Source organism: Cynocephalus volans, chromosome 9 (assembly GCF_027409185.1).
Source record: "Cynocephalus volans isolate mCynVol1 chromosome 9, mCynVol1.pri, whole genome shotgun sequence".
In the NCBI taxonomy this organism is placed as follows: domain Eukaryota; kingdom Metazoa; phylum Chordata; class Mammalia; order Dermoptera; family Cynocephalidae; genus Cynocephalus; species Cynocephalus volans.
This window is the reverse complement of record NC_084468.1, coordinates 86554685-86580252: the sequence shown is the minus strand read 5'-3', so window position 1 is coordinate 86580252 and position 25568 is coordinate 86554685. Positions and strand designations below refer to the sequence as shown.

The 25568-nt window shown below is 33.6% G+C and overlaps 2 protein-coding genes across 11 annotated transcripts in view; one reads left to right on the top strand and one right to left on the bottom strand.

The window, feature by feature from the left end:
• The first annotated feature begins 446 nt into the window (after positions 1–446).
• On the top strand, positions 447–16333 carry TRMT10A (tRNA methyltransferase 10A). Of its 10 annotated transcripts, none has more exons than XM_063108075.1 (9): positions 448–550; positions 4045–4223; positions 6204–6400; positions 7366–7528; positions 8184–8255; positions 9414–9488; positions 11479–11628; positions 14057–14162; positions 15302–16333. In XM_063108075.1, exons 3-9 carry the CDS (start codon positions 6216–6218, stop codon positions 15568–15570), a joined length of 1020 nt encoding a protein of 339 aa, XP_062964145.1. In that variant the 5' UTR covers positions 448–550; positions 4045–4223; positions 6204–6215; the 3' UTR covers positions 15571–16333. The 10 variants fall into 10 exon arrangements, with proteins under 10 accessions (XP_062964142.1, XP_062964145.1, XP_062964147.1 ...); XM_063108073.1 differs by lacking the exon at positions 448–550 and adding an exon at positions 999–1120; XM_063108072.1 differs by lacking the exon at positions 4045–4223 and having other exon boundaries at positions 447–550.
• A 5850-nt stretch (positions 16334–22183) lies between these two features.
• Positions 22184–25568, bottom strand: part of C9H4orf17 (chromosome 9 C4orf17 homolog) — a 43729-nt gene continuing 40344 nt past the window's right edge. The window contains exons 7-8 of the mRNA XM_063107330.1: positions 23894–23937; positions 22184–22380 (exon numbers count right to left, since the gene is read on the bottom strand). Of these exons, the coding sequence (XP_062963400.1) occupies positions 22184–22380; positions 23894–23937 (241 nt within the window). The remainder of the gene's footprint in view (positions 22381–23893; positions 23938–25568) is intronic.

Below are 25568 nucleotides of genomic sequence, written 5' to 3'. Positions count from 1 at the left end.
GAATGGAAAGCAAAGTGTATGAGTGCTTTTAAAAATGGCTTAGAAATTGTAAATTTAAAGGCATTTTATTGTGAACTGGACTTGAGCCATGTAAAATCACGTCACACTGGTAATCTTCTGTATAAATGATATAATTCTGGCAAGAGATGCTTTTAAGCTCTTTATCTCTGTTTTGCACTTTTAAGAGTGGGATTATCTTATTTCCCCCACCCCCCAGCCAAATACATGAGTTAATACATGCCAGCAAGAATGCATTTACCTCTTGAAAGGGAAAAACAGACACCACTGTAACCACCCCCGACTCCCTAAACCGTTAACTCTAGGCCCCGCCTCGGATAAACCCCTCCCCTTTCTCCCACTGGGGCCGCCGGCTGCCGGAGTTGGCGCAGTTCGATGACGTAAGGCGTAACCACGTAGCCTCCACCGTGTAACTACCGCCCCTGCCTCTGGGAGTTGAAGTTTCCAAAGGAGGACTCGTGAGTGGTATCGGAACCACTCCAGAAAGGATTTCTGTGCCAGCTCTCACATTCCCCGTCAACGCCTCAGCTCAGTAAGTTGGCTGGCATTCGCCTGCCCTTTGGTAGCCTTCGGGAGCAAAACGGAAGCATGCCAATGCCGCTTTCGACTGACAACAAGGGCTTCCGGGGGAGAGGAGAGTGGGGCTGTGGAGTTGGCTGCAGCGACTCTGTTATCGAAGGAAATGACGCCAGGTAGAGTGCGCCCCGCGGCTCGCCTACCGCTCCCTGATTCGCCGGCTGCAGCTTAATCCCGCCTCTGGAGTGCGTCCGCAGGCTGGGAAAGGAGAGTGCGCGAGCCTGTGTACGCCGTCGGCTGTGCGCTTTCCGTCAGGCTTTGACTTGGGGGTCGGGATTCGATCCCTAGTTTGGGAAGAGTGTGAGTTTGCAAAGGACGAAGGGAGATGGAAATTTGGACTCTGAAGGGCCGGAAAACGAGTTGTGGCTCTGCCACTTCGTGGCTAGAGACCGTGGGCAAGTTGCTTTACCTCTTTAAACCTGCTTTACCTCGTTTTTCCGAAGAGGGGCTGACGTAGCTGATGAGCCCTCTGAGATGTTGAGAGCCCGAGGGGAAGTTGCTGCAGGTGCTATTAGCCTTCATTGTGGTGAGCTGGGGACGATTTTACGAAGATTGAGGTGTTCTTGATTTCACTGAAATGCTTTAAGTGTTTAAAATTGGGGAAATTTTCTAGAGATGTAAAGAGGATAATGAAAGATTAGTTCCTCACTTTAAAAAACAAACAAAAAAAAACAACTCCCCCTTCTATCCCAACCTTCTGCCCAGCGGTCTTGAACAAAGGACTTTAGCTACTGCAGATTTGGCCAGCACGTTTTAAAAAGGGTGTTCTTTCGCTATCACTATCGGGTCGTTAATTCCACTCTGCAATTATTCCAATATTCGTGTGGATCTTTCTGGAAGGATGGCTGAGTCATAAGTTACGAGTTATGTTTATTTTAACCCAGTGGATAAAATGCTTACACTTTTTTTTTTTTCGTTTTGGCCTTCACTGATTTATGTTGTGTGTCCTCCCTGTCTTAAATTGTGCTAAGAAATGGAAATACAAGGAAGATTGAGGTACTGTTTTACACATTCGTCCCACCCACACCAAATGGCCTTAGTCATCTTTATTCAGCTCTTAGTATTATAAGCTCATCTGATAACCTATATCTATGAGTGAACTCCCCAATTTTTTATTTTATGCTAAGGTAAAATTTCACACCGATATTTATAATTTCTGTGAAATATAATTCTTAAATATTTATTGAACTTGATTAATGAATGAAAATTCACTATGTGTCACTGCATGTGAGGAGGAACCCAAAATCCTCTATCAGATTTTAAAATTATGGCCCAAACTAAAACTAGAAAGCAAGTATACCTAATAAAATGGCTAATATTGCTTAACAGGTAATCCAAACGAGTTAGTACATGGTGAAGTGCTTATTGTATAATATAGACAGTGAGAGTTGTCAGATTTTTTTTTTAATTAAATTAATTATTTTATTTTGGCCGAGCAATGCTTTTTTTGTTTTTGTTTTTGTGGCTAGGCAGTTAGGGGATCCGAATCCTTGACTTTGGTATTACAACACTGTGCTGTAACCAACTGAGCTAACCGGCCAGTCAAGGAGATATTTTTAAATGTAAATATATGGTAAGCAATAATTTTAAGATATCAAGCCAGCATCATTTTCCCTCTGTTCCACTTATTCATGTCTTGGTGTATCTAGTTTATTTAAAGCTTAAAAAATTCACTTCATACAGTGCATTTTCCTAATTGGGATAGCTACATAATAATAGTAATTATCTCATGACCTTTCCTTGTATTTGATAGGCTGTTTAAAAACATTACAATACTGTGATAGGCCAAGTTAAATTTGAGAATTCTTAGATAGGAAAGAGGAATGCTCCCCCTGGTGTACATGAGCTGTAAAACATTACTTTATATTGCTTTTTTAATTTTTACATTATAGAGCTAATCAACACTTGCAGTTTTGGAACAAAATAGAGAACTTGCCAAAAACAATGCCCCTGATAAACAGAAATGTGATTTTTTTTGGATATTAATTATTGTTTCATAAAGAGAGCAATTTGTTTCCTCTGAATTGTAATTGTGCTTTTAAGTTTGCAAGTTTAGTTTAATGGGCCTTATGTTTTCTTCACCCTATATTGTTTTGGATACATGCATTGCTGAATTTTATTCTGTGTATTGTGTATGGAAAGAAACTAAAATAAAAGTGATCCTGGAGATCACAATATATATTTTTAGATTTTCTTCTTTTCAATCTTTTTAGGCTTACTGAGTTTTCCCTGCCTCTAGTTTCTTAAATTGAATGCTTACTGTATTTGCTAGCTTTTTAAAAAAATTAATGAACGCATTCAAGGCTGTGCATTATCTCTGATTTCCTTTTTGTCTACCTCTTTCATCTTGCTATCCAAGACTTTACTGCTTCTCCATATTATTTTTCTGTTCTATTTCTGTTTGCATGCTGAGTCAGATAATCAGGATGTCTTCTAATCCACCATTTACCTCTTGTACTCCAGGTAATCTGGAGTTTGTCTCATCTATTGAAATTTTTGTGTCTTCATTTCCTAGTTTTCAAATTGATTCTTTTTCATGAATTCTTGCTTTGCTTTTTTTAATGCCTGCATTTATGTCACAATTTTCAGTTTTGTTTTTATGGTTCTTACTCCTTTATGACCTTTCTGAAATATCCCAACCAAACTTATTTTAAAGTTATTTTCAGATTGCCCTATTATATCTAATTTGTATAGAGTGAATTTATTGCCTGATTATTGATTTTGTTGTTTTTTTTTTTAAATCAGTTCTGTCTTTTTGTAATTATACTTCGCAGGTTCATCTTGAATGGAATTACCATCTCCCTTCTCCTACCCACCTCTCTCTATCTACTACTGATGTCTGTCCACTACTAATTATGTGGTTCCTCCTACTCATGACCCTGTTCTGTGTTTCAGTACATAGCAGATCTTATATGGGTGGTTCAGATTCTAATTATGTAGTGTTAAAAGTTCATATGTCACATCATGTTTTGGTCCAGATTGTGACAGAGGCTGTGTCTTTTTCCTTCAGGCTTCCTCCAAGTACTCAGTTTTACATAAGCCATAGTCTGTTGTACCTTTTTCAGGCTTTTTTTCCCCTGAAAACAGGTACAATTCCTGGGGAAGGAGGAGTCCCACCCCAATGCTGGCTTCAGTTCATCTCTCTTCCATCCCCTGCCTTGGATTATTATTATCTCTGTACTGTAAAGCTGGGGAAACTTAAAGCTGCCTTTGCCCAGCAGATCCAGGAGGAGCAATATCTATTCCACTTCTTATTTTTAGTTTTCAGAGAAGCTACACCTTTTTTATTTTCCCTTTTTATATTTTATCTATTGTTATGTTTCAAGATTGTGAGGCAGGATGCCTCAACCAAAATATGAACACTTGTCAACCATCTCTAGAAAGTCTGTTCCAGTTTTTTGATTCAGTGGCACAGGAGAACTGGAGATATTTTTTCTTTTTATGTTTCAGTGACACAGTTCTTCTCAGAGCCCTCAGTCAGCAGAGTTGAAGTAACAGAGCTCTTTTATGCTCTTTGGAAACCCTCATTTTCTAAATAAGCTTTTGGATTATTTGGAGGTGGTAGAGTTAGATCTGGGTTTGAATCCTAACTCCATCACTTTATCTATTTATTCAACCAAGTATTTCAGGTATGTACTTTGTGCTAGATTTGTTCTAGGTGCCTTGTTTCTTAGGAATTATTTAGTATCTTTGTGATTCTGAGCAAGTTATTTAACTTCACTGTGCCTTCTTCTTCCTTAAAGTAGGCATAATATGGTCTACTTCATAGGGTTGTTTTAAGGATTAAATTAGATATAAATTCCTAATTAAGCACAATAAGAATTAATAAATGTTTGCTGTTACTATTTTCATCACTTTTTAAAATCCTATGTAATATTATATTCACTCATTTATTTATTCTATCAATATATAGTAATCATCTACTAAGTTCTGGCCACTGTGAGTACTGGGAGTAGTATAATGTCAAGCAAAAGCAGACATCATCCCTGCCCACGTGGAGTTTACAGTGTAGAATCAAATTTGAATTGTCATTTCTAGGAGGTGTTCCCACACACTGAGGATAGTTTGGTGAGTGGAATAAGGAAAATTTAACTCTTACTCAGTTTACTAGATGGTTCTTTCCCCCTCGTAGAATTTTTGTGACCTAGTGAAATGCCAAGGGTTTTGCTGTAGCCCCCAAAGCATACATCTCCTTAAAATTTCTTGTCACAGTCAAAATTTGGTAAACTTTCTATGTTTGCTTAGTTATGTCTTTATGTCCTGTTACAACATTGCACTTTTAAAGAAAACTAGACCCATATAATAAAACTGCTTATATTATGTTTTGCAGAGGTTTTGCCCTTCCATTATCTAAACTGTGAGTTTTTTCTTTTAGGTATTAGCTTCTCTACACAGACTTGTTAGCTGTCTCTGTAAGAAAGAAGAATCATAGAATTTTCCTTAAGGCCAGTAGAACATTTGGTAGCGTTATGCTTAGTCTTTGGTAGGGATAAATAACAAATACATTTTTAAGCTTTGGTGTTAAAAAACTGTTAAAGAGAAAAGAAATCTCAGTATGTCTAGCCTTTCCCTAACCTGAAGGCAAGTTCAGTTCTAGTCAGTAGGTATAAAGACATGTGTGGTTAAATCCAAATAAAGATGTTTGAGATAACCCTAATCATTCTACAAAGCCAGGCTTATTGCAGAATCAGGTTCCATATTTTGTTTCATAGCCATGACTGAAGTAGAATATTTACAATTACTTATTTTTAATGAAATATGTTGGGAGGGGCAACCAAATTTGTTGTCTGTATTGTCCAGCATCTACAAATGCATAACATATTTTTTGTCAAAAACCTATTGTGAGTGTACAACCAAATAATGAAATAATATTCTTATTTCCCTCATTTTATAGCATTAAAGAAGACTACAGAAAAAGTGCTTTGCATCTCTTTTTTAAAATAATATTTTTTATAAAAACATTATATTTTTATAACATAAAATTTAGAAAATGAAGAAAACCTTGGGTAAAAATTAAGCATATGTTTGTGTGTATGTTTTTTAAAAACAATTAGATGTAATGTTTTTGTTTTGATTTTCTTATTTAACATATTATAACTATTTTCCCTAATCACTAAATAACTTTGGAAACATGATTTTTACTGGCTGCTTAATATTCCTGGCCCATATTATAGGTGAACTGTAATTTATTTAGTCTCCTTTTGCTGACATTCAAGTAGGTTCTAACTTTTCACTGTTAAAAATAATACTGCAGTTCATATACTCATATGCATATTTTATGTACATTTCTGATTGGTTTAAAGGAATTTATTCTAAGAAATAAATTACTGTGTCAAAGGGTACAAGTATTTTAAAGCTCCTGAAACATTTCTGTATTGCCTTCTGAAAAAATTGTGACCATCAGTAGTATATGAAAACACCCCCTTTCTTCAGACCTTTACCAGCATTGCCAATGAATGATATTTAATTGGTATTAAATTATATTTAAATGATCTTTACCAATAAATTACAGTTAATTGTCCAAATTTGTATTTATTGCTGATATGCTTTAATTTTAGTTACATCTGTTGGTCATTTAGGTATTTAAAAGTTGCTTTTCGATTTTTCAGAGGCACCAAATAATGTCATCTGAAACATTGCCAACATTAACTGAGACTTCTAATGTTGAAAGAAAGCAAGGCTTAAGTGAAGATCAAGAGGAGAGCCAGACCCCAAGATTAGGTGAAGGATTTGGACAAATATCTAAACGGCAAATGAAGAAGCTAATAAAACAGAAACAATGGGAAGAACAACGAGAACTCCGCAAGTATGTGTTTCAAAATGTATGTTCTTCCTCTATTCAGAAATATGGAACGTTGGACCTTGCATAGCCTTTTGGCATACTAACAATAATTGTGTTAATTAATATTAAGATTATTAATAATAATAATAATAATGTGTTAGCTAACACTGTCAATAGGCTATTAAAATTGTGTGTGCTTTGAACTATTATTATTGTTTATTTTTTAGCAGTGTTGATGAACTTGCACTCAACACCTTGTCTCAACCAGAACCTATTGTGAGCAGCAGCACATTTTCTGAAACATAAAGCATAAAGGATATAGTTAGTATTCATGTCCTAGATGTAGAATAAAAATAACTCAGAAAGATCAAATTTTGGTCTAACATTGATTTTGTGAGAAGAACCATTGCAGGTTTTGGTGACAGCAGTTAGGCTGAAGCTGTTATTGTATAATGCCAAAATTTACTGAGATAAAATAAACTATAGTTGATATAGATTACAAAAAAAGTATGTTTTTTTTTTCTTTTTTAAATTAACAATTTTATTTTGCTTTTTTTCTAAACCATATAACTATTGCTTGAAAATCATGTAGGTGATAGATAATGGGAGTAAAATTCATCATAACTCTCAAATTCAGTATTTATAAGGTTTTCTTTGTGATTCCAATAATAAATTAAACTATTGAGTACTGTAAGTAGGACTTATCAGCACCATGCTCTAACCAACTGAGCTAACCAACCAGCCCATAGTTAGGATTTAGAAAGAAAGCTTTCGATTGTTTTTGAAAACTCATTTCCTTCCTGTCTAAAGCTTTTAGATTGACTATATAAAATTGCTAATATCTGACCATTTTTGACCCACAGAAGTGGCAATTTTGTTTGATTCAACGTGATAACTTGAAGAAGTAATTGTTTCTTTGTCCATTTAGAATATCTTGGCAATATCTGAATATACAAATAACAAAAAGTTATTTCAATTACTAATTTCAGACAAAAGCGGAAAGAAAAACGCAAGAGAAAGAAATTAGAGCGACAGTGCCAACTGGAATCAAACTCAGATGGAAATGACAGAAAACGTATTCGAAGACATGTTGTTCAAAGCACACTCCGACTTATCATTGACTGTAGTTTTGATGACTTAATGATATTAAAGGTATCATGAATCATTGTCAGAAAAATCCTGTAGGTGAACTAAGCTGAATTATTTTTGTTTTAATATATAGTAGCACTTTGATATACATTTATGTGCTAAAATACAACTTAAGTCATGTTTTTCAAAATCTGTGTCCCCTAAATTAAATTAGCTAATAAATTACTTTGATATATGTATGTACAAGGAGTTTTAAAAAGTTCACGGAAAGATTCATACTATCTTTTAATTCAGTTTTTCCACCAACTTTTTATGGGGAAGAGAAAGACACACATACTCCGTAATTAGATGGTAAAACTGCCAATTAATTGTAAAGATCTGTGGAGTTTTATCAGTGGCATTGGTAAGACATGAAAATAGTAATAGTATGGCTCTAAGAGTTTTGTTGTTGTCTCTTAAGAATAGTAGATGTTTTCATGAACTAGTGCTTTAAATAGATGTAAAGTTTGAAATAATGGGTTACTTACACAGTATTAACTTATAGTAATTCTGTTAACATATAAGGAAATCATCTGAAAATTATCAGAATGGACTTGAATTTAAGAAGAAAAACTGTGCCTATCTAGTCATCCCTTCTGCTTATCCTATACCTTTAAGATCGTGCAATGGCCATAGATGATTTTGATAACTCTGCTTTAAAAATTGCACTCTTTTATAGGATATTAAGAAACTTCATAAGCAGATTCAGCGATGTTATGCAGAAAATCGACGAGCACTACATCCTGTACAGGTATGTCTGAAGAATTTAAAATAGACTCCAGTTTCCTTTTATATCTTTAACAGCAAAAGAAATAGATAATTCCAATTGCCTTTGCAAGAGTCTTAGAGGTAATCTTGTTTAATGCCAATTTGAAAAATATTTTCTTTTCTACAAAAATAAAGTAAAATATTTTAAACATCTTTCCACTTATGTTATTCTCAGACATGCTCTTTCCAGTCATCATCAGTCTTGTACACATTGGTCTGCTCACTGCTGTCTAGTTGAGTGTCTTCATTATAGGACATATACATATTTTCATACCAGTTTCTCAGCTTTTAATTCCTTCCAGGCGGGGGGGTGGGAGGTCCAGGGGAGGCATAGACTGCGCCTGCCTGATATTGTGTTGTGGTACCTGTTGTATAGGTTTTGTCTACTTAAAGGATTTTTAGTTTCCTTTTGAGTCGCTGATAAGTTTGAAAGATATTTCTTAAGCTGGGGTAAGGGAGTGATCTGTGAAACTAGTTGGCTGCTGTTACAAATAGGATCTTTTTTTGTTTGAATTCTAGGTGTCCTAAAAATTAACACTGGTGTACTGATGTTAGAACCAGCATCTCTTAATATATTTTTGGCTAGAAATTTTGTTTTTTACCAAGTGATAGTAATTTGATATTTTTGTATTTTGTAGTTTTTATGCTGTGTAATTTTATATCACACTTTTATGATAGTTCTTATATACTCATTTTTGTCTGTAATAGGCCCCTTCTCACCCTTGATTGAGACTTAAAATGAGTGTCAGGGTTTAGAACCAAAGAAAAATTATGAAGACTTTGACTGGTAAAAGACAATAATAGTGGTGGCAGAAAAGGGGGATGGGAACTTGACATAGAAGTGGAGAATTTGCAGAAAAGTAATTTTTAAGGGAAAGTCAGATTATAACTACCGAAAGAGAAGTGGGATGAAAATGTAGATGGAATACTGAAGTAAGTGGGTTATGACACACACACACAAAACATGTCATTTCTGCCACCTATTTTTTGTATGCTCAAAGCATGTCACAAATTTTTCTTTTCTAGATCAGTGATAATAAATATATGTGTTTTATTGATGATCAGGTGAGTGTAGAAAAGAAATAAAATATTGGACTTAAATGGTCATTTGCTCTTTCTATACCTACCAATCTCTTACCAGTTTTATTTGACAAGCCACGGAGGCCAGCTGAAAAAGAACATGGATGAAAATGACAAAGGATGGGTCAACTGGAAGGTAATTTTAAAAAAATCAACTCTTACATTATTCCAAGTATGTTTATGCTTCTAAAGGTCTACATTTTGCCTAAATTCTGTATAATGCTGCTAAATACAGCAATCTCTGAATCCTGTGTGTCACTGAACCTAAGTCTAAAGTTACAGATGGGATAAGCTAAAGAAGAGAGTGAGATATCTGTTAGTTTGTACTTGCTCTCATTAAATCTTACCTGCTATTTCACTGCCAACTTTAAAACATATTTCTTAAAAAATGAAGAATTTTAAAGATCTATAATTTCTCCCTAATAAACTAGCTATACGTTATATATTATCTATAAGAGTGAAGTGACTCTAAAATTTGGAAATGTGCCTGCATTCTGTTTCTTCTAAGTCTGCACTGTCTAATTTGTGGCTGCTAGCCACGTGTGGCTATTGAACTCTTGAAATGTGTTACTCTGAATTGTGAATGGAGATGTGCTATAAATGTGAAATACGTACTGGACTTCAGAGACAAAAAATGTTATCATTTCAACAACATAATAAATATTTTTAAAATTATCTAGCAGATATTTTACATTTTCTCTTTTTTTTTTTTGGTACTAACATTGGTATATTTACATTTTGGTACTAACCAAAAAAAAGAGAGTGAAAATGTAAAATATCTCCTAGATAATTTTGAAAATATTTATTATATGCTGAAATGATAACATTTTTGATATATTGTATTAATAGAATGTATTATTAAAATTAATTTTACATGTTTCTTTTCTCTTTTTTTAATGTGGCTCCTAGATTTAAAATTACATATGTGGCTCACACTTTTTTCTATTGGACTGAACTGTTCTTAGTCACTTGTAAAAATATCAGTGCCTGAAGAACTCTATCCTATTCAGAAAAGGACTGGGTTATTTCTATACTTTTTTTTCCTTAAACTCAGTTCCCACAATTACAAACTTTCCCTCTCACACTTAATAATCCCATAATGACTGCATTTATTTTATTAATAACCTATGATATGAAACATTTTCAAAGGCTTTTTGAGTTTTTAAGTACAATACATTTAACAAATCTTATGTTAGTGCCTATTATTTCCTAAGAAATAATGAAATAAGTTAGAATAGGTGTAAATTTAGTTATTTTGTGGCTTGTTAAATTTATTATTTATACCATCAGCTTTCCAGAGAGACATAAGATTCACTGGTCTCTACACAGATCCCTCTTGGAGCCCTTTTTAAGTATAGGGGTCAAGTTTATGATATACTATTTTCCAGAAAAGTGGCTGTTTATTAATCAATAAGTTATACACTTTAGGTGAGAAATTCTGGCTTCATTCTTGATTTTCTTAAAAATTATTGGGTAAATGTCATCTGAGCCTGATGATGATGCTTCTTTTATGCGGTCAACGTGGTTTGCAGAATCCTGACTGCCAACTGTTGTTTAATTTTGTACCTCTAACCTGACAATTTTGGTAAACAAGTTTTCAAATGTGTATCTTTGGAGAAACAAGTACATGGAATTAATTAAATCTGTAAGTAATTTCCTTTTGATGATTCCTGTAGATGGCAAGCAATCAATTGGAGAAGGCATTTTGGGGCTGAAGAAAAATAGGAGAAAATATGTGGCAGTAAAAATGCATTTGTTTTGTTGGAACAGAGATAAAGTAGGAAAGGTAGGTTAGTGCCATATTCAGGAAAGAGCTACTAAGAGTTTGGATTTTATCCTACAGAAAAAGATAAAACATTGTGTGTTTTTAGAAACTGAGCCTGCTATCAGTGTGTAGAAGACCAGAAACAGGGTAATAAAATTAGGCAACTGTTTAAATAGTTAACATGTGAGGTGATAAGGAATTGAAGTAGTAGGTTCTAAATAATACATTGTAATGATATTCTTTCAAATTTCATTTTAGATGTTTTTGGATGAGTTTGTTTTGGGAAAGGAGAATAATCATTTTTAGTCAACTTTTACAAACTCCTATTAATTAATAATATTTTTCCCCTTATGTCTTAAAGGATATCTACATTAAACCAGAGCACTATAGTGAACTCATAAAAAAAGAAGACTTGATTTATCTTACATCAGATTCACCAAATATACTGAAGGAATTAGATGAATCAAAGGCCTATGTGATTGGAGGATTAGTAGATCACAATCATCACAAGGTACAATTAAGTTTTTATTTTTGCTTTTGCTCATACTCAAAGGTGATATTTCAGAGTTTCCTGATAGAGACAATAATAATAATGGTAGCCGATCTTATTGAGCACCTAGTATATTTCAGTCATCTTTTGAGCTAAGCAAAGGACTTTACATATATTAGCTTACTTAATCCTCACTACAGCCCAATGAGGTCAGTGCTTTACGATCTACATTTTACAGGTGAGGAATCTGAGGAACAGAGAAATTAAGCCTAAATCAGTAGTAGTAGGTGGCAAAGCAGATGTTTGAAACTGGACAGATTGCTATACAGTCTACAGCTTAAATGCTGTGCTGTACTGATAGAAGATGCTGGTGCTAATCCATTGCTAAGCCACTGAAATTTATATCAGTTTTTAAATACATGATTTTTACAGGATGTTTTTTCTATACTCTTGTATTTGTACTTTTATTTCTTCCCACCCCCTTTCCCTCATTCAGATGAATAATTACAGAAGTACATTTTCTAAAGAAAACATCATTTTGTACTTTGCCAGCTATTTTGCAGTATACTAAATTCAACCCAGCTAAGAAAAAAAACATGTTTATTAAGTTTCTGAGGAAATATTGTCAGCAGAGTAATATAAAATAATTCCTTATTCTTGTATAGTAGTACTGTGCAAGTAGTACTTGCTGCAATTTTGCACATGTTCATATCTGCCTGCCCACTATGTAGCTGTGTGGCTACTGAACACTTGAAATGTGTGCAGTATGACTAAGGAACTGATTTTTTTTTTTTAACTATAAATTTAAATTTAAGTGGTCACACATGGCTACCAAATGGACAGTGCAGCACTAGCACATCATAGGGAATTTTATCAGAGTGATCTTTAGCCTTTTTTTCTTAGTGAAAAGTTCTATTTTGTTATTTATGTAGAATCAAATTTTCTGCTTATGTATGTTCCTCTGAACTAAAACAATTTTGTTTTCAAAAGCACTTCTTCAATCTATTATTTGCCCCACAAATATGTAAACTATTGGTTGAGAAATATAGTTCTTCTTTCTCCTCTACTCTGTCTTTTGGCCATTTCAGTCCTGGTTAGACACAGGTTTAAAGTATTTTAATTTTGAGAAGAGGTGAAATTTATGTTTAACATTTTTTTAATTGACAAAGGGAAAATAAAATTTATTAGATATTTTTAGAAATTTTTAAATTCAGGTTTCTCTTTAATTTGTCTTTTTGATTTATGTCTCTCAGTGTTATATAATTAAGACTTAGTTTTCTTTTATATTTTTTATACTAATGGAAACAGATGGTATTTCTCTAGGTATTCAGTTTGAGTATTTTAAACTGAGAGAAAGACAGTGTGGAATGGTGAAAAAGATATTTGAGTCAGGAAGCAAATGAGCCAGGTTTTTCTTGTGGTTCTCCCACTAAGGAGTTTTATAACTGGTCAGGAAACATGTCTTTAGATTCCTCATTTGTAAATCGAGGAGGTTAAAACAAATTGTTCATTAGTAAAGTCATAATGGAAAACAGTACGGAAGTTTCTCAAACAACTACAAGTAGAACTACCATATACTCCAGCAATCCCCCTACTGGCTATATAACCTAAGGAAAGGAAATCAATATGTCGAAGGGATACCAGCTCTCCCATGTTTATCACAGCTCTGTTCACAATAGCCAGCATATGGAACCAACTTAAATGTCCATTAGTGGATGATTGGATAAAGAAAATGTGGTATATCTACACAATGGAATACTACTCAGCTATAAAAAAGAATGAAATTCTGCCATTCACAGCAGCATAGGTGAGCTTGGAGAAAAGTGTGTTAAGTGAAACAAGCCAGGCACAGAAAGAGAAGCACCACATGTTCTCACCTGTATGTGGGAGCTAAGTAAATAAATAAATAATAATAAGTTTTATTTTTAGAAGTAGAGAGTAAACTGTGGTTACTAGAGGTGGGAAAAGGGAGGGGGGACAGTGAGAGGTTGGTTAATGGACACAGAATTATAGCTAGATAGGAAAAATAAGTTCTGTTAGTGTACAGTAGTGGTAGGCACATATAATTAGCAATTATTTATTATATGCTGTCAAACGGCTAAAAAAGAGGAGCTTAAATGTTCTCATCACGAAGAACCAATAAATTTTCATGATGATGAATTTGCTAACTACTCTGATTTGATCGCTACACTTTTTATACATGTTTTGGAATATAACTCTGTGCCCCATAAATATGTACAATCAATACATTTCAATTAAACTTTAAAAAGTACCTAAACATTCTGATTATAGCTATTGTGAAGAGAATGCTTCCAGCTTAGCAGTTAAACACACACACCTTTTTCAGATAATATTCTCTAAATAAAGTTTTTTCTAAAAATGATGTACACGGTCGTAGACTTTAAAATAATATAATATTCTAGTCCAAGTCACAGTGTCTTTGTTTTAGGGACTCACATATAAACAAGCATCCGATTATGGAATTGATCATGCACAGCTCCCCCTTGGAAATTTTGTGAAGATGAATAGCCGAAAAGTTTTGGCAGTTAATCATGGTAAGCTATAAGGGGATAACCTAAAAATATACCTTGGTGAACATTGTAAAAAAGAACATGGCATTTAAGATTTGGACAAGTAGAAAACATTACACCTTGCTAGAGACAGATTTTAAAATATAATTATTATTTGTTTAAGTAATAGAAATAATAATCTATATTTTAGATAATTTTGAAAATGTACAAAAATGTAGAAAAAAATTGGCTGTAGTCTCACTCCTCAGAGATACTTGGCAGTAACTTTTTCCTTCCAGTGTGTTTCCTTCCAGTTCTTTTCCTCTGCATATATATTATTATTACATGATTTGATTTTTACTCTATTACATATACTGTTATAAATCTGGAGTACCCTCCCCATTTATCATTATATTTTTACACGTCATTGAATGATTATTAATGGCTATGTAATATTCCATCATCTGCATATACAATAATTTAATCATTTTATTGCTGAGTTGTTTTTTTCTTTTTGTTGTCATAACATTGTAATAGAAATTCTTGGACCTAAGTCTTTTCCTGGAGTTTTGCTTTTTTAGAATTTTTAAGGAGAGATTTTAGCCTTTTTCTGTGCTTGATACCTTCTATAAAGCAGGCTCTGAGGGAGTTATAAAAATGAAATTATTGATTAAAGAAATGAACTTCTTCCATAAACTTTGATATATAGTGGAAATTGCTTTTCCACAAAGTAATCCAAATTAGCCTTTCAGCAGTATGTTGAAGTGAGAGTATCTTGGAGACAGTATTTATAGTCTTTAGTCCTATCATATGTAAAAAAATAATGAAAGCAGATAAGAAGCTCCTCAGAGTGAGTGTCTCTTTATTGGAAGGATAGAAGACATTTAGATGAATGCTAACTAAACAAAAAAGGTCCTCTGTCTTTTGATTATAATTGACAGTGGATACTGGTAAATTTTTGAGTGCTTAAACTGAATTGAAGAAAAGTTAGAGAAGAGGTAACTGGCTTGAAAACCTTGGGGCAAAGTGGCCCTGATAGCCAATAGGAGAAGGAAGACATAAGAACAAAGTAGCTATTAGGACAAATTAGCACTCTTAACACAAAGGCAATGTATTTTAAAATACAGTATGCAACATTGTGATGAACTTGGCTAAGAAATGTATGGAGTTTGTCTTTATTGCAGTGTTTGAAATTATTCTGGAATACCTGGAAACAGGAGACTGGCAAGAAGCATTTTTTACTATCTTACCCCAACGGAAAGGAGCTGTTCCCACAGACAAAGCCTGTGAAAGTTCTTCCCATGACAAGAAATCTGCCAGAGTTGAAGGTGGATTGGACAGTGATTCCAGTGAGGAGGATTATAGCAGAAATGAACTAGATTCACCACATGAAGAAGAAAAGCAAGATAAGGAAAATAGCACTGAATCTACAGTGAACTCTATAACACACTAATGTTAACTGGTTTTCTTTCAGTTTAAGGAAAAATTAGGAAAAAGTGCTTCATAGAGTATTCAAATTGGAGGAAAATTTTACTTTTATTTCTCTTGTGCATTTTTAGAACATTTTTTAGAGCTAAGTGATAATAAAAAGTCTCTTAAACTCTGTAAGAGAGAAAAAATTTTTTTTGCATAAGATTTAAATGTGTATGTTTTTTAAAAATAGTTTTTTAAGCCTTAAATGTTTCCAGAGAAATTTACTTTATTAGTATAACTTCATTCTCTATCATTTACTGGATTGTATTATTCAGAATGTGCCTTCTGACCTTTGAGTTTTATTATTTTATGTTTATGTCAGTGTCTTTCTAATCCATTGCCTATTTATTTGTGGGGACAGACATTTATAAATAACCTGTAAATCTATTAGAATATTGTATATGGGAGGTTACCCTGTATTTGCAGCTTTTATATTCAATTTAGTTAAAAGAAATACAGTAATTTTAGGAAGAAGTATCAGTTTGATAGAGTCAACAGTTCATTTCTTTTGGATTACAGAGCCCATATTTGTACCTCCTTCATGATGCCTTTTCATGGGTCTGAAGTAATCACCAAAGAGTTGAGAATCTCTGTAATACATTTTCTTAATTCCTATAATGATGATAAACTATTTCAATTATAAAATTGAATTTTTGCAGGCTACATTATTTTATAAGGCTGTTACTTTTGAAGGATCAATTTTGTCTTTACCTGATTTAAAATAAAACAGCTCTTAGCAACTATCTTTCCTTTCATGTATTTTTTTAAATAAAGTATTTATTGGCTCTTAAGATGAATAAAGTTTGTACGTGTATCTGCCTCCTATCGTATAAGGATATTCAAACTAATGTAAACGTAAGTCTCTAAATAACATATGCATGTAGGCAAATATGCATATAAGTGTATTAACATCTATTTGTCCGTATCATGTATGGTTCTGTTATTAATTGATAAACAGATTGATTTGCTATAAGTCTATTATTTTCATGAATAGTTGTGCTGAACACAGTGTGAGCAATTTGAACTTCATTAAGTGCAAAAGTCTATATACATTTGTATGGGAATGTTGGCAAGAGAGGATGGGGTGAAAGGAAGTTTCTTACTAGTAACTGTAGAGCAGTTATGTTTAAGGTAAAATGTTCTCTGTCACAGCTAAAGTAAGTTTTCAGGAGACTTCACTGAGTTTGGACAAAATAAGTTTCTCCTGTTTTTTTTTTTTAATATATATATAAAAGAAGTATATAACTTATAGTATGGGTAAGTTATATATTAACATATACATGTTTAGTAGAAAGTTTATTGGATTTAGTATTTATATTCTCTGTCTCTTACTTTTTGATGCTATTTCTTAGGAATCCATTGTAGTTAACTATTTTAAAGTAAGGTCTGTAAGCAAGGTATGCAAATAAAAGAAAAGCCCTATAATTTGAAAAGAATAAAACTTCTATCTTAAGTTGTATTTTTCAAAGATTCTGTTTTTTCTGAGTAAATGTGGTTAACTAGCCTGAAATATGCTTTTTACTTAAATTATTTCATATGGAATAAGACACTGTTTAATTATGAAAGGTGAGGAAAAATCATTATAGGCATTAAATAGTTTAATTTTCATTAATAAAAAAGCCCTATTTTAGTTTCCTAGGGATGTCCTAACAAATCACTACAAACTGGGTGGCTTAAAACAACAAAAACTTATTCTCTAACAGTTATAGAGTCTTAAAAGTCCAGAATCAAGGTGCCGCAGGGTCATGCTTCCTCCAAAGCCTGTAGGAAAGAATCCTTCCTATCCTCTCCTGGCTTTTGGTAGTTGCCAGCAACCCCTGATGTTCCTTGGCCTGCAGTTGCATCACTCCGTTCTCTGCTTTGTTGTTATATGGTCCTCTACCCTGTGTCTTCCCTGTTTATGTTCATATCCAATTTCTCTCTTCTTATAAAGAGACCAGCATTGGATTAGGGTTCACCATAATCCAGTATGACCTCATCTCAACTTGATTACATCTGCGAAGATCCCATTTCTAAACAGGTACCATATATTAGGATGACACATCTTTCGGGGGAACACAGTTCTCCCCACTATGAGCTCATATCTTATCTAGGCTGCTGGCAAGAAAATGAAAATTCCTGCCTCTTTTGAAATAACTGACTTCTGAGGTATTTAAAAATGAGGTTTAAAAAATAATATTATTAAGCTTTTCTCTCATTTAAAGTATACTTTTCTCTCAACATTGTTTTGGTTTATTTAGGTGCTTTTTAGTTAAAACTTCAGTAAATATTGAAGTCACTTGTAACATAGGAAAGGTAGGAAATCACTTAAATGAGTTTATCAAAAGGATATGTCTGCTGAAATAATAGGATTTCCCCTCATTTAATTTCTTTAATTATCTACTGTCTTCATAAAGCAAGCTTACTCTTAAGGGGAATTCTTCAGTCTGATTCACCAGAAATCAATATGTTGACATTTTGTAGCATTTGAAGATGCTCAGAACACAAAAAGGAAAAAAGAAAACAATTCCACTGCAGAAATGTCTTAGGAGGTGAATTAACAATTATGAAATTACTGGCAATTACAGTGTAAAGTGATTTCACATTATAGATGGAAAGGGTCATTAAGATGATGTAGATAAAAGGCAAGAATTGTCCATAAAGCACTAAGAACATATACAGACAACAGGTGTAAAATGAGAAAAGAAAATGGCAAGGATCAGAACAGCAGCAAAGACCTATAGTAATCATTAAACTTTGATCTCAATTAGCATAGAGATGTTTATCTCTGTTTTCCTAGCTCATTGCTAGAAAAATCTAGTAGGCATTTAATAAATGTGAATAAGAGAACCAGTGACAAAATCAAGAGGTAGTACAGTTAATGGAAAGAGTAGGGAATTGAACTAGGCTTAAACTGTGGCACTGCCACTTGTTAGTTGTGTGATTTCGGGTGAGTTATTCAATCTTTGTAAATCTCAATGTCCTCATTTGTAAAATGGAAATGTTATCCCATTTACCATATTTCTTAGGGTTTGAGCAAACAATTATGTTTGAAAACGAAGCAATAGGTAATTTGATAATGCTCTCTTCCATTGACTTTCTCTCATTTCATGCTTTATTTCGTTTGTTTGTCACTCTTCCTCCTTGACATTGCCTACCCTAAAAAAGTAGTACTATGTAGGCTTTTGTTTCAGGCTTTACTTTCTGAGTAACCCAGGCTTAGACAAGATTTTAAAAATATAAACTTTCTAGATTACCAAATGAACATTCACTAAACAAAACAAGGCTATTACAGCTCATTTAATTAAACGTTAATAAAATCAATAAAAACAATGCTAACAAAACAATAAGCACACAAGACCAAATCTATATGTCCTATTAGCAATATAAATCAGATTGGATTTAAAAAATTTAAATATATGCTGTACTTAAAGTTACTTAGCAATGTTGAAAATAATAGAAAAAGACATACCAGGCTAATACAAGAAAAGGAAGACAAGTCACAAGACTACCATTGGATAAGGTCCAACACATTGAAAATAAACAAGGAACACATTAGTGTAAGGAGACTTTAATTCACTCTTCTCAACATATGACAGCTGAAGCAGGCAAAAGATATTTACACATATGGGAAATGTAAATGCTATAACTAATAACATTGATATGTATCAAGTTCTGCAGGCTGAAAAAAAAATGCACCTCATTTTTTAGTCTCTATGGAACGTTTATAAAAGTAGTTATTTTAGTCTACAAAGGAAAATAAATTTCTACAATTAGAAATTACATGGGCAACTTTTCTGAAAACAGTACATTAAATTTGAAAATAAACTTGGTGGGATGGGATAAAAGCTTTACCGCCGAGAATTTTAAAAATTTCTCTCAAGCAATTCCTGGACAAAAGAGGAAATTAAGTTGAAATTGTCAAGTATTTTGGAAATAGAGATAATAAAAACACTACTTATCAAACCTATAGATCTACGTAAAATTGTGGTTAGATGAAAATTCTCCGCTTTCAAGATCTATGCTAATAAATGAGCATGACTGAAAATCAATATATTAAAAATATTTAACAACTCAAGACTTTAAAACAATAATTAACCGAAGGAAATTGAAATAAATGGAACCTAAGGAAACTAAAAGAAATAAAAAATGAAGAGATATTAAGTACAGTCAGGAAAATTGTTGAACACATGCGTAAATCCAAGATCCGTTTTTTTGAAAATGACAGTAAAATGTAAAAAAGAAAAAAATGACAAGTACATAAAAATGAAATTGCACAATAAACATAGTGTAAGGGATTTAGAAGAGTTAAGAGACAAATCTGTCCCAATTCTATGAAAATAAATTTGGAAACCTGAATGAAGTGGATAATTTTCTAATTTTTTAGGAAAATGTAAATCTCTAAAATTGACACCACCCCCACCAAATACAGAAAATATAGTGTGGTGGGTTTTTTGGTGGCTGGCTGGTATGGGGATCTGAGCCTGTGACCTTGGTGTTATAAGGCTGCTCTCTAACCAACTGCACTAACCGACTAGCCCCCAAATACAGAAAATATAAACAGACCAAATACCATAGAAGAAATAAAATGGTCAACGAGCTACCACCTCCCCAAACACAAAACCTACATGGTCAGTTAAGTGAATTTCATCAAACTTTCAAGGAAAAGGAATCTTCAAAGTTATTGCAACCTCTCCATAACAAGAAAGAGAAAGAGAGAGCACTTCGATATTAATTTTATTAAACGAGCATGGTCTTGATATGTATCAGTAGCATCTAGTGGTTGGTTAAGCATGTAGATTCTAGCCACACTTTGAGCCAGTCACTAAGCCTTTGTATTAGTGAGAGTTAACTGTCTACCAAAATCCAATTTTCCTTTCCGTAGGATATAGTTGTAGCTGGAATATGGTTCCTACTCAAGAGTTTTTATAAGCTTCCTTTTCATGTAGATTAGTTCTCAACCATGGAATATGACTAGTAGTGATGTTTACTGTTTTAAGGCCACAACTTATGTAGATGTACCCTCCTTGTGGAAGGCAAAATAGTGTCCCCCCAAAGATCCTAATCCCTGGAACCTGTGAATATGTTATGTCACATGACAAGGGGGAATTTGAGGTTGCAGATGGAATTAAATTGCTTATCATCTGACCTTGAGATTATTTTGGATAACCTGGATAATAGGCAGGCCCAATGTATTCACAAGGTTTCCTTAAAAGTGGAAGAAGGAGGCAAAAGAGTGTCAGAGTGATTTGTTATGAGAACAACTTGACTGGCCATCACTGCCTTTGAAGATAAAAGAGAACCATGAACCAAGGAGTGTGGGTAACCTCTAAGATGAAAAAGTTAAGGAAACATTCTCCCCTAGAGCCTCCAAAAGGAATGCAGCTCAGCCAACACCTTAATTTTAAACCAGTAAGACCCATCTCGGAGACCTGCCTCAGAATTGTAAAAGAATAAATTTGTGTTGCATTGTCATTAAGTTTGTGGTAATTTGTTAACAGCAGCAATAGGAAACTAATACTTTCCTCCCTTCTCATTTTCCTCTTTTGCCAGCTGGGTACAGTTGACAATGAAGCCCTAGGTGATGGTTGAGCCACAAGGTGGAAGGATCCTGGCCCTCTAAATCTCCAAGTACAGCAAAATCATTTGCTGACTAAGAACACATGGACTCATATATTTGAATGATGACATTCGTTACAACTTATCCCATCCTAATGAGTACAATTCTCTGTGTCTCAGTTTTCTTATTTTAAAAATTGGGAATAATAATAGTAGCTACATCAAATAGTTACTGTAAAAATTAAATAAGTTACTATATTTAAAGTGTTTAGAATGATTCCTGACACAGCGTGATATAAATGTGATCATTAAGATTGAGTGTGCACACAGTGGACACACGTGAAATTTATAGTATCTCTTTTAGATATCAATGCAAACATTCTAAATAAAAGACTGGCTAATTGGTAAATAGAATCCAGCCACACATTGAAACAAAAATAGTCATGGCCCAAGAGTGATTTATTTTAAAAATACAAAAAATTCAATATTAGCAAATACTGAAATATCCACCATTAGCATTGAGTGGAAACTTAACTCTTTTCTGGCTCATAAGTTGGGGATAATTTTTATATCTTTTCTTTTTTGTGGGGAGGTGAGCATGTTTCCGTAATAATACAACAACACTGAAACACTATAAATTGCAAATATCAGCTCACATGTTAAAAAATTCTCAGTTTTCTGTGTGTGTGTGTTTTTTCCCTAACAGTTTGGGTTAGGTGTCAAACTGTAGTTGGTTAATTCTGATTATGGATGATTTTTTTCTAGTATCAGGTCTTATGCTTACTAATGCTAATAATAGTGCAAGACTGGAAATGTATATAAATAAACATTTCTTTTACACATGGTATTAGAATTAATTACAGATAGAAATATTGTCTTCATTAATATTTATTTGTAGTAGTATGTACAGGTGTTTTGAGACTTACATTTTACATATGCCATCATAAAGAGGACAACTTAATTCCTCAATCCAAAAATATTCTTTTAAAAAATAACTTGATATTGTAAAAATGTGAAGTTTATTTTTGTGAAAGAATTAGCCAAGTGTAGAACTTCTACCTTTGGTATGGGTAAAATGCTCTTTCAGGACAATGACCATATCCTTGTTGTATACTCCTTGCTGGCACTGGTTTTGCTAATCTGCTCTCTTGAGTGTTAGGCCTGGGAAGAGACTTTGGTTGGCTAAAATATTCTGCAACAGGTATTTTCGTATTACTTCTTCTTATAAACAATGGGGGCTTCTGCTCAGCCTCTGAAAATAGAAAAAAATCTAAATAAGACCATAATTGAGACATTGAATACAGCTTCTGCCATGTTTTAGTAGCAAATGATACACAAAAAGCTATATGAAGGTTAGGTGAATCATTTACACCCAAAATTCATAATAGAATCTTTTCTCATCTTTCTTTCTTACCACCTGCTCATCTTTAATGACATTCTATAACATGCAGGATATGTTCTTTCACTCTTAAAAGCAAACACGATTTTGGTAGAAATGGTTGAGAGGTGATGGTAGGTAAGAGTGGAGGCCAAGGGTGGAATCAGTGAGAGAAGAAGAAAGATCTATGGTCTTGATAAGACCAGAGAATAGACAGACAGGTTAAAACAAGTTAATTGTACTCAGAAGACTTTTCCAAGGCCTACATGGTTGCACATAAGCAGTAATAGGGATTTGGGGAGACACTGAATATCAACAATGGAGACGAAGGGCCATGATTGGGCAATTTATTACAAAACATTTCCAAGTCTCTAGACAGGATAAAATATATGTGAGAACTATAGGTAAGACATAAAGTTGAATAACAGAAATCATTGTTGTCATGATTTTATAGTCCTATGCTGAGGGAGTTTGATAGAAGAGGCCACATAAAATATACTCTCCTTGGAGTCAGAGTAAGAGAGTACTTTCTCGTTTCTAAAGGACACGTTATTACCTTTTAGCAATAACAGGAGTTTGGTTAACTCCAACAAAACCTGCTGGGACCTAGTGTGACCCCAAGGAATTCTAATTGATTACCTTATCACTCCTTGTATAAAGAGAACTTGTAGAAAGAACAAGACAGATTTTTGTTTGAGGCTTTTAGATATACTTCATGGTTGTTGCTCTATAATCTTTTTTTTTTTTTTAATTGCTATACTTATGTTGAAGCTAGAAGTTACCAAACTTACAGGGATGGTTCAGTTTGGCTATTCTGGACCAAAGTAGGACTTTCTACAATTCTCAATTCTCCCTGGTCCAAATTGTAGACTAAGGCTTGGCCTCTGGTGGGGGCACAAAACTTTTTTTTTCTATTGAATTTTAGCTGACTATAGGGTACCTGCTTGAAGCTGATTGCCATTTTACTCTTTTCTCTGGTTTACTTGGTTTTCAGTGAAATCATTTAGCTCCATGATAGTTAAGCTGTGAAGAACCAAAACTCTAAGATCATTGACCTTTTTTAAGGTCAATGCAGGGTTTCCCTTTTCACTGACTTGGCATGACCAAACCTATAGTTCCTGTTGCCCTGCTGCTTCCTCTTGCTTCTCAAAGAGTGTTTGTCCCTGCTGAGGCACTTTGCCTTTCAAAACAAAGGTAAATTTAGGCCAAATTTATCTTTATGAGAAAATTCAGCAGATGCTGTCACTTAAGAGTGGAGCTGAAAATCACTATTGTACTTTACTGTTTTTCTTTAAAAGCACAGATCCGTAAAATCTATGCCCCTAGGTAGTAAGTACTTACTGGTTTCCTAATACTGACTCAGTAGTTATCACAAACTGTACTTAACCTTTTGGTTCTTCCTTATTTCCTTCAGATCCTTGACTTGACACTCTAAATCAATTGGAGAAAGAAAAAAATGAATTTCACAGACATAAGCATGTATTTTTTGTAGACTACACTATCAATCAATAAGCTCAGTGTATATGTATCCTAAATATGCTATCCCAGTTCTTTGTTTTTAATGCATATAATATCAAATTTACTTTTCAGTGAAAAATTCTTCCCACTTTGAGTAAATATCTAACTAGTATATCACATGTTAGTCACCAAGGTAGAAAGACTTACTATCGCCCAGTTTCTGATTTTATGGAAACTTTAAGGTAGAGACAAATTGCAATGCAGAATTCTTCTCTATCTTTAATGCTTTTTAAATTGACATATTACAGCTTAATATTTATTTTCTCTGACTATAAACTTTACCCAACTTTTAATTTTAAAGCAACAAGTTTTTTCTCTCTCAGGTTAAGTAACATCTTACCACACATTTTTTCATCATGATGTTATACATAAATACATATTTTTCTTCTTTACTGGAAATTACAGGGTTTAAGAAAAATTTCTCATGAAATAATTTTGAATTCCCTTAGTAGTTATTTTTCTCTCTGACAGCCCCCAGGAATATTTCAGAGAAAATTAAGGAAAGGAATGTATTTTAATCTTGCATCATTCTACACAAAAATAGTAATACCTATGTGGTATGTGTTTAACAAAATATATAGTAACCACAATAATACAAGTTTGGTTGTATTTATTGCTTCTATTTTTAATTAAATCAAAAAGAATTGTATGATGTGACTTCAAAAAGTTTGTGGGAAAATGGAATTAAAAGATAAAAATAAAAATATAAACTTAATTTCTCAACATAACCTCCATCAAGTTCAAGACACTTTTGTAAGCAATGATACCAGCCATTTAGTCCATCCCTAAAGAACTGAGGGTCCCAGGAATTAAACCATGTCAGTGCAATCTTTCTTACATTATTAACAGAAGAAAAATGATGCCCTTTAAAGATTTTTTATGATTGGGAAACAAAAATAAGTCTTAAGGAGCCAAATCAGGACTCTATGGTGGATGCCTAATGATTTCCCATTGAAACTCTCAAAATATTGCCCTTGTTTGATGAAAGGAATAAACAGGAGCATTGTCATGGTGATGAAGGACTCTCTGGTGAAGCTTTCCTGGGTGTTTTTCTGCTAAAGCTTTGGCTAACCTTCTCAAAACACTCTCATAATAATTAGATGTTATCATTCTTTGGCCCTCCAGAAAGTCAACAAATAAGATGCCTTGAGCATCCCCAAACACGGTTGCCATGACCTTTGCTCTTGACTAGACCACTTCCAACTCTTGGTAGCCATTGCTTTGATTATGCTTTGCCTTCAGGATTGTACTGGTAAAGCCATGTTTCATCTCTTGTTACAATTATTCAAAGAAGTGCTTCTGGATCTTGATCCCACTTGTTTAAAATTTCCATGAAAAGCGCTGCTCTTGTCTGCAGCTGGTGTGGGTGCAACAGTTTTGGCACACATTGTGCAGAAAGTTTGTTCAGCTTTAATTTCCTAGTCAGAATTGTGTTAGCTGAACCAGTTGAGATGTCTGTGGTGTTGACTATTGTTTCTGCTGTTAATCATCAGTCCTCTTCAATTAGGCTTGAATGAGATTAATTTTTTCCTTGCAAATTGATG